The sequence below is a fragment of the Echinococcus granulosus genome (genome assembly GCF_000524195.1).
Source record: "Echinococcus granulosus chromosome Unknown EG_S00026, whole genome shotgun sequence".
NCBI classification, from domain to species: domain Eukaryota; kingdom Metazoa; phylum Platyhelminthes; class Cestoda; order Cyclophyllidea; family Taeniidae; genus Echinococcus; species Echinococcus granulosus.
Genome location: NW_020170406.1, coordinates 710503 through 720303, shown reverse-complemented (window position 1 = coordinate 720303; position 9801 = coordinate 710503). Strand labels below are relative to the sequence as shown.

Below are 9801 nucleotides of genomic sequence, written 5' to 3'. Positions count from 1 at the left end.
ATCCAAACGATGGTCCTCAACTTTTAACTCTAATTCATATGTGGTCGTGGGATTATCTTTTGTAAATGCCCAAAAAGTCATTGGCATCACTAAGAGAAATATCACCATCGTGGGAATGCGGAGGATGCGTTCGAGAATGAGGAGGCTGGTGGTGCGAATGAGACATTGTCCTTTATCGCCTTCTCGCTATCCCTTCCCCCCTCTCCCATCTTTATTAAAATGTGTATTCACTCACCAGTAATTTCTGCGATGTACAATATGCAGCGTGAGGTCTTCCGTTGCCTTGAAAAGATACGAATTTCATCCCAATGATGGATTTATTAGTCGTGATTTTTTCTCAGGTGGTGTTCTTTACACAATGATCTGTATTGTCATCAGTAGATACAAGATGCATTACTCATCACAAGTCGCCCAGTCTGTCAGCAAACCATGTAACTACACACTTTGCCGGCGCACTTGAAAGGGGTAAAGAACACATTAGTAGTCTCTAAATCCCACTCTCATCTCCTGTTTAAACGTGTGGGTTTGAGTCATTTTCTTTAGCTCCATTTTCACGAAAACTTTTTTCTTTTTAGTTGATTTAGCTGTAGACGGATTGCTGTATCACCCACGTTCAATATTACCGCTAGTTGTTATTGACGCCCGAACCCCCAGTTGTTCCGATTGGTAGAGATATGTAATTCTGCCTTATAATTGAAATTGGAGGATCCTACTTTGAGAGATCCATCAACAGAATCAGATTAGTCATTTAAGCTATCCTTCAACTACCATGTTAGTGTAATGAAGCTTTGCCTACACTACCTATGGTGGTCGTTTCCTAGCCCTTCTGTATGTCAGTAGTGAAGTTACCCCAGATTAATGCACCTACTCAGAGTTGATCCAGACTTAACGTTGGAAGTAGCTTTGCCAGTGTACTCAAAAAGAAGAAAAACTTGTCGATGCCTTAATATCTCACCGAAATATAGCGAATGAAAAGAACCTGCTGTGACCGGGTGAATCTTAAGACACTATCAATAGAGAGGCTATTGGAACCGTGTAGACTTGTGGTAACTACCTTGATAGGCACTAACAAAACAAGGCAAAAATTCAAATGAACCTTAACCTCAAAGAATTGCTTGCCAAATTAAATTGGTAATTATTTCATCAGGCAGCAATGCTATGGTAAAAGCTGCAAGGGTGTTAAAATATGCAACTTATCCTCGCAAACATAATTTATTAAAGAGTTTTGCTTGTTCGATAAGCATTTATGGATAAAACGATTAGGCCACGAAGGTTGTTTGCTGTAGAATGTCGTACGGTCCTCTGCTCTACTTAACTTACTGCTTAGAATTTGGGCCATCATTAAAATTTAGGAACCTTTCATCAAAATAAAGATTCAGTGTATAATCTTTCTCCCGCCTCGTTGTTGATTCAATGCATTCGATTATTACCTGGCTGCCGAAGTGGAAGAGCGACGGAAAGGGGTGTAGAAGACAACGCCCGAAAGCGGAGGACGAAAGGGGGATTTCTTTACTGTATTCGCACACAAAGTGGCTCTTTTCCACCCCTTTTGATTTTACTATGATATTAGCATCATGGGTGTCTAGCCCTTTTATTTATGCTTGGGTAAACTGATGGTTATAAGAGCAAAAACACCTCACTCAAAAAGTGAGACAGCATAATTGCTTCTGAACATTCTGCGTTTTAGATTGAAAACAGCATTGCGAAATGTTGCCTCTATTACAAACAAATAATACTTTTAAAGCTTTTTACCTAAGAATTGGTGCAACTAGATTTTTTGTAGAATTTCACTGTTAGTACCTTAAGGAAATTTAAACTTAGCAAATGATGGGAAAAGAATTTAACGTGACTTTAAACAACTTTTAAATTTAGAACCATAAAATTGTGAGGTGTATTTGCTGTATTTGCTGGCCTATTTTTACAATAAAAGGCTTTTCAAGAAATGTCATAAGCATTTTTGGCAGGATGATATTTGCTCATGGTTTCGATCACCTCCCCGGTTTTATAGCGTTAGACTTATTTTAGCACTGTCAACAAAACTGCGGTTCTATTCGGACTCATACATCCTAATGACTACTTCAGAGAGGACCCGAGCGATTAATCGAAACAAAGTGTTTCACTTGCAGACTGAACTCATATTCTCGAATTTCAAAAATACGGATAAATACTGCGATAAAAATACAGCACACTGAGCCAAGAAAGTGATTTTAGATGTCACATTAAAAAATTAAATTCCATCACTTATCCTTTCGCTGACATCTTTGTAACTTATCATTAATCCCCTTTGCACCTAGAGAGTCACTCCAATCTAAACATACTTCTAAAATATTCATTTAAAATTGTTTTAAAATAAGAAAGAAGTGCGTATTTATTTTAGAATTAACGCCTAAATGCATAAGAGATGCTTAGATTACTACTTCTGTAGGATTCCATTTATTTGCTTGGCTGGTCCGAACTTACCTCAAGCCCACTTCGAATCTGGCTCCAAGCCTAGTTTTTTGTACAACAGACAGTGACAGGGTTTCACAAGGTATGGAAAGAGACACAGACAATTCTGGCACAACTTCTATTCCTCTTGCACATGCACACATAGGATAATACAAAAAATACACACACACGGGACCTGGCGACAGTAATAAATGAACTCACGAGAAGCAACTGGAGACGTGAGTGGGAGGAAGGAAGGAAAATAAGAATGCAGGTCAGTTAAAGAGCATATGTATACATTGCATACGTAAGTACATAGTAGAGTGGATTAACTGGATTAGCAAAAGTGTGATTTACTACGCCTATCAATCAGCTTCGGTGTATGTGGTCGTGTTATTCATCCTTGAGACAGTCTTGGCTGAAATGATCGATCGGGTGGTGCTTTTGACGGCAACTGTTGTTTTTTCTACTGTTATTTTGCCTGTAATGAGCGGAGTTATCATTTAACTCCTCCGGTTGACTAACAGGTCGTCGAAGCTGCAATGAGCTGCGAGCCAGATTTAGAATAGAATTGTTGCATCCGAGGCTATAAATTCGTCTGCGAGTGAAGTCACGTACTGACTCACGAACCTCGCTGTGTCTGTCCAACTGGAGGGCGCTAAAATTCTTTATACAAAAGCCAAAAAACGTACACTATACTCATAGAATGGAATTCCTCCATCGACACCATCCAAAGACTAGAAAACGTTTTTCTTACACATGGGTTAGGGAATTAGTGATTGGTTGCTGTCACGTTTTGTTATGGGAAACACGACTCAGTGCTTATTGTGTTTCTGAGGCAACTGATCGTCATACGTGGACTGATAATGTTGATTCTACTTAAATAAATAGTCACGATGCGATAAAGACAATACGCGTATGCCTTATGGGGGCCTATGCTTAACATTCTCACCTGAGTTTGAAGACGAGAAAGTCCCCGAATCCAGAGCACCTGTCCCTGACGAAGTTCATCGGGTTCTTCCTCGTCTTCTTCATCCTCATCATCGTCTACTTCCTCTAATTCAATTGACTCTGATGGGATCGTGTCATCAGTTCCATTCTCAACAGCTTGTTTTACATATTCCAATGAATTTGCCACAAAACTGGGAGCTTTACCACGCAGGGAATCTGTGGTTGGGAAGGCATCTTCTAGATCAACGAGGGTCATTGCTGGAGCTGCGGGCGTCTCGTCGGTGGAGACTGTGGTGTTGCGACGCTTTCTTATGCGTCGTTGACGACCCCGTTTGGTCCAGAAGCAGATTGTCGAAAGTCGTGGAACCACCCAAGAAGGGATGGAAATCAACACCTATAAGGAGCAAGCATTGAAAGAATCCAATCCTAAATCTGGCACCTCTTCTTAGTAGATCCAATGAAATAGACCAGGAGTTTGATTATTTTGCATGATTAATTAGAAGGACTCCTCAGGCTCTATGATTTCAATCCTAATTTTGGTATCATGATGTTCATTAATTTCACCTCTGTACAATCTTTTAACGTTTTGTTCAAGAGAGATTCGGGAACTGCACCATTTTGCATTTGTTCACGTTGACTAATTACAGTATCTCAAAAACTGAACTTCAACTTCATTTAAGCAATTATGAATATTATGTGTCTTAATAACTCTAGCACGAGTTGGGATTGAGGAATGGTGCACTGGGTGTGGTCAAGTTACAGCATGTTTGGTTATGCTTTGATCATAGAAAAGGAAACGTGAAATGTTTCAACACAATGTGGTGGTATTGACAGCTGAAAAGCAAAGCATATCTACAAACTGGCAACAAATGTGGCATTAATAAGTGAGTGAAATTGCAACTGATCACCAGTTATAACATGGAACTGGCATTTCCCATTGGATTATAAGCTTTTACCAATTAAGCTTTTCTTTTACCCTAAAATTTGCAAACCAATGTAGGAAGTATTGCTCTTGGAAAAGACCTTAAATGATGTTACATTACGAAAAACGTTCAAAAATAATTTGTACTAGTAGTTTTTAACAACAGAACTTTTTTACAAGACCGAATAATTTTATAGTCGGGGTGACGAGATAAATTTTGAGAACAGATGTCTTTTACTTGTGTTCTCTTTCATTTGATGCCCTTTGGATGAGTTTGTACACATCCCATAGTAGACACAGCATGCTGGTGGCGATGAATCCGTACTACAGTGCGTTTCAAGTCCGCAAAAGTACCCGTTATAACAATACTACTCAGTGCGGCCCATAGCATGATTAGCAGCCATCTTTGAATACTATACGATCTATAAGAATGGAAGAGCACCCAATTTGCCAGACAAATAAATTCACACGATGCGTTCAAGAAACGTTACCTATTAAGGTAAAGTAATACAAACAATCCAAATTGAGTTTTATAACGATTTTTCTCTTTCTCTTGAATGGTTAGTTGCAAAAAACTTTTAACCGCATTCTATGGGCAAGGGTGCAAGTTGGTACTAATTTTATGCCAAATTGTGCTAGTCTGATTTGATATGTAATTAATTCTTTGAATTCACCACTTTAACATCAAGATTTACTTTAGGGACAATATATTTACCAGGGGCACTGTAAAATTGGAGGAAAAACATCAAAAAATTAAACCAGTATCCAAAAAGAACTCAACAACGATGCTTATTCAGGATCTGACATAAAACGAAAACAAACTATTGAGCTCTCAAATCCACGAGGATAGAGTTTTAATTACCCACTCGGAAGCGCTTGGGTAGCCGCTTTTGGCCTAATGCAAGCTCTCACTTCTATGGGTCACAAACTACTTCAAAGCAAGTTAAATAGCAAATGTATCACAGGATTAAAGCATATTAGTGATATTTGTGTTCTTTTTACTTCCATGCACTAAAGATCGGTTGATTAGCAGGTAATCGAAAATCTTCGCATACTTTACGATGTAGTAGTTTTGGGTAATGTGTAGGAACTTGTAAAGTGCATGTACTTATTTAAGTGGCTTCATTTACAATGCATAAGTACGCGATAATTTTCTGTTTAATAGAGTGGATATAATCCTTGTTTGTCGTCTCAAAAAGTTTAACTCGGCTCCATAACTGTAGGATTTCGTAAAAATTATGCGGGTGAAAACGCAACTGTTTATTTTTTACACTGAGAATGAACCACTTGTATTAAATGCCACGTTATTTAGGGATTCCGTGCAGGGGACAGCTCTTAGTAGTGTTGTACGTAACTAATAAAACAATTCATCTGCACCTATACCATCATAACATCGTGGCGGAAATAAAGCTAGAGCTGAAGACAGAGCAAATGATTCTATCCCACACAATTTACCAGGAGATGACAGTAGGGTTCACAGATTGTCAATTATTTCCTCACTTCTTTCAAACGCTCTACCAAAATGTGGTTTCTGACAGATAAAGAATGGTTCTTGTATCTAATTAAGATTATACAGATTGGTATGTAAGTAATACTATCTGAGGAGCAGTCAGAATTAATCCGCCTGTCAATAGGAGAAATTTGTATTCTTACAAGAAAACGGAAGACTTCGTACTGCATATTGTGTACCGATGAAATTACCGGTGAGAAGATATTGTTTTAGATAGGCTGGGGAGGAGACTGGGGGAAGTAAGGAAGGTTTGAGGAAAATGAGGATACTGTCTCATTCTCATTCCACCCTACTCCTTCTAGTGTGCCATTTCTCCTGGTGATTCTTACTGACTTCTACTGGCATTAACACCAGGTAATCATATGTAAAATAGAATAGACTGTTGGGAAATAAATTTGAGACCTAAGAAAGAGGAACAGACATATTCTTTGCGTTTTTTTGGGGATTCTATAGACAAGGCTTTCATTGATAGTTGAATTGGAAGCTAGCTCATTAAGTTTTGATGGGAACTGGCTAAACTAAAATGATGTTTTAAAACTGTTATGCTGTTATTTGTTTTATTTTTAAATCCATTGCACTGCTTGGCTGTCCAGTACTAGCATGTCTTCGCCCAAATTACAGAAAGTAATCTATTGTAATCGTGATCCTCCTATCCCTCCCTTTTTTGGGATTAAGATAAATTGATTTTTTGTGGATAGGCTTATTGTGAAAATCCTATCCATAAAATTAAACACAAGGCGAATTTCGGGAAAAGAAGCTTAATATTTACCTGTCCCCAGAGGAGAGTCCCTATGCCGAAGAATATGCACCACATCCACTGTTCGACGTCCAGAGGCATTGTGCTCAGTGGGACCCCACCGAATTGAACGATTATTATCTAAAGTTGGAAAATGAAAAGAATCTGTTAACGCATTTAGATACTATTGTAAGTTTTTTGGTTAATTTGAAATGAACCTATTAAAGAGTGTTTCATTTAGTAAAAAAGCACACTGTTAATGCCATCTTAAAGTGGTTTTATGTAGCGGGGTGACTTTAAGTAAATAAATGCTTGAGAGTAGGGGGTTACAAGAAGCGCCTAGTAATTAAATAACCAAATACCGAATACATCTGAAGTTTTAAAACAAAATCAGTAGCATTTCATTAAGAATGGTGCAAAATTTGCACAAAGATTCATTGAATCTGAGGGGCAAAAGAGGGAAACCTTTTATGGATGATTTTGGGTTTCAATAAATAGAAGAAACCTTAAAGTAATTTATTCAAGTCCAATCATTTATTCTGTCATGAGGCAAAGGAACTCTCTAGATTACACCAAGTAAGTCCCATGGAGCACGTGATTTAATCCAGAGATTGAGAGTTTAAGCGACATTTGGGGTTAGAGTCAATTAGCTTCGCGCATAACTATGACACATTTACAGCTACTATTTTTAATTTAGAGAAATAGTGTTTAAAATTACAGTTAAACTATAATAGGGTTAATTTTAAAAATTTGGAAGTGGTTAATATATGATATCTCGTGTGTACTTTGAAGGTTGGGAGACTGTTGCCACACAATGCTTATAAAGGCCTTTTGCAAGTGCTTTGATGGGATCATATTATTCACATTGGAGTAAGTATAAATAATCCCTCGTAGCAACTCATGACAGTCTGATCTCTGCTTAGGGAAGATAAATCGTTGGAGACATGCATGACTGAAACGGAAATGGAATAACAAAGTGGTCTGCAAACAATCCAAATGGCCAAACACCTGTCTTGCTGTACATATAACAGAGGTAAAAGTTCTAAGTTTTGTCACTTATGGAATGAGAAGTTGAGAAATTTGTCTTTGTAAATACATTATTCTACCACCAACTGTATCTGACTTGAGAATCCGCCAAAGCTTTAGATGCATTGCAGCATTTTAACCTTAATCATTTCGCATAAATTCACACCACGGCAGAGTGCTTTTTAGTATTTATTTCAAATAATCTATCTTTTGAGTAAACCAGGCAAAGAGAGGATGATAAATCAGTTCATGTTTTAATCAGCTAGTCGCATTGCACAAATTAAGGAGAATCGGAAAATTGAAAAACTTATTATTCCGACTGTTTAATAATTATTTGTGGGTTGATTTGTCTAATGTCGACGTTTGGAAGGAAAATGCGTTATCCACCAAAATCCATTACATTTGTAGATATAAGTCAAAACCTCAGCGCTGAATGTTTCAATGACGCGTGATCACTGCTGTGATCGCGGTAAGCCTTCGGATTTCGGTTTTCCTTAGCAGCTTTTGGGATTTTGCATAACGTTATAATTTAAAATATAGTGTACAAGTATCGGAACGCCAGCAGTCCGATGAACGATAGTCTATATATATGGGAAGCCTGTCCGAGGCTGGAACGGAAGGTAAACAACTGTGGTAGAAGAAAGCCACTAATTGCCTGCTGGCGTCAGAATTAGTGACAGAGTTTGGTGTGTGTGCTTTTGGATAATGCTAAACAAAAATGTGCCCGATAAGTATTAAGTTCGTTTCATAAGCAATATGAAGGATAACAGTCCCGTTTTAAACAAATTTTTGACCAAAATGAAGCAAAGTGTTTAGAAGTAAACAAAAAGCTAGTATCAAAAGTGACGGCTTTAGTTTCTGCTGTATTTTCACTCTGATATAACATAATAATGCAGCTGAGATCCATCACACAAACCAAACGAGCGAATGTTGAAATTTATATTTGAATAAACTACTTTTACTACCTTAATATCTTATTCTTCTAATGGTCGAAAAACGATAGGGACAAACTGTGATCAAGCGCCGAAGCATAGTTGGAATTTAAAAAAAAATAGGTAATACGCGAAGGATCGCTTTTTTATAGGTAAAATATCATGACGGCCAAATAATAATCCAATTTAAATGCGACAGGATAACTAAACAGATCCGAGTAGACTCACCTGACCAACGAAAGTGGCCAACCAGATGCCTGAGAAGAGGAGATTTTTTCCCACCCCCGAAAAAGCGTTTCGCTGACCGTGAACTTTTCGAGCATTGATCTCGTTGAAAAGAGTCATCATCACAAAGGTGTTAAATATTGCTGTAAAGTGTCGAGTCGGTCCCCTCATACCGTTTTCTGATAGTACCTGAGCGTTGTCCACGTTTAATATATACTCACCTTCGAAAAAAAAAATTACTGTTAAATGACTGTTTAATAACTGTTTTGGAAATTATACTATTGTTTGATTTGATTTTAAATAGACAATATCACGATACCTAAACCTGTGAGTGTTAAAAATATTAACGGGCTCAGGGTAAAGATTAAAGTCGCAACATCTTTTGGTAACACACATTTTTGGAAATCACGATTTGGTGATTACTTGATGCAAGATGTAATAAATACCATAGGAAGTAAAGATACAAAATAATTCGATGCTGGCACCCCACTGAGATTTTGAATAGTGTATTTTGAAGTGAAGAGTTGTTCCGTTTGCTTCGTTACCAGGTTTAGTTATAATTCCGACCATCTTTACATCGAGCATTTACGCAGTAAAATTCGAGGAGGTTGATACTTCTAAACAATTTTTGTTGACGCCTGCTCACTTATGCGCTACTATTACATCTAATCAGTTAACTTTTGAGTTAGTCAGTAATTTTGATGTCCCATCACTTTAAGATGGATGTGTTCATGCATAAAACTCAAACTGTTTTCAAAGTAGAGAGCAACTGCTAAATGTGAAAGTACGAAATACTTATACTTGAGCGCCTTGATTCGAGGGTAGATCTCATATGCAGAAATGTTGTATTAAAAAATAATCTTCCACGCAAAAGAAAAATAATCAAGGTCATAATGACTTAGGCAGGTGAGAAATAGATTACGTATTAGTGAACAAAAACAACCAAATATTGAGGTTGAATCAGTTGCGATAGCAACAGTGAGACAAAATGGCTTAACGGACGCGATCTTGAAATAAGCCTTTGCTCTAAACACTAAAAGCATACGCGTTGGAGTAGCCATGTCATTTTGGT

At 37.6% G+C, this 9801-nt stretch overlaps 1 protein-coding gene across 1 annotated transcript in view; it reads right to left on the bottom strand. All coding sequences in view use genetic code 11, as the record gives it.

Moving 5' to 3' along the window:
• Nucleotides 1–2820: 2820 nt before the first annotated feature.
• Nucleotides 2821–9801, bottom strand: part of EGR_04309 (Plasma membrane calcium-transporting ATPase 2) — a gene marked incomplete at both ends in the record, with an annotated part of 45336 nt that continues 38355 nt past the window's right edge. Inside the window, 4 exons of the mRNA XM_024493558.1 lie at nucleotides 2821–3093; nucleotides 3380–3772; nucleotides 6580–6687; nucleotides 8733–8950. Of these exons, the coding sequence (XP_024352066.1) occupies nucleotides 2821–3093; nucleotides 3380–3772; nucleotides 6580–6687; nucleotides 8733–8950 (992 nt within the window). The remainder of the gene's footprint in view (nucleotides 3094–3379; nucleotides 3773–6579; nucleotides 6688–8732; nucleotides 8951–9801) is intronic.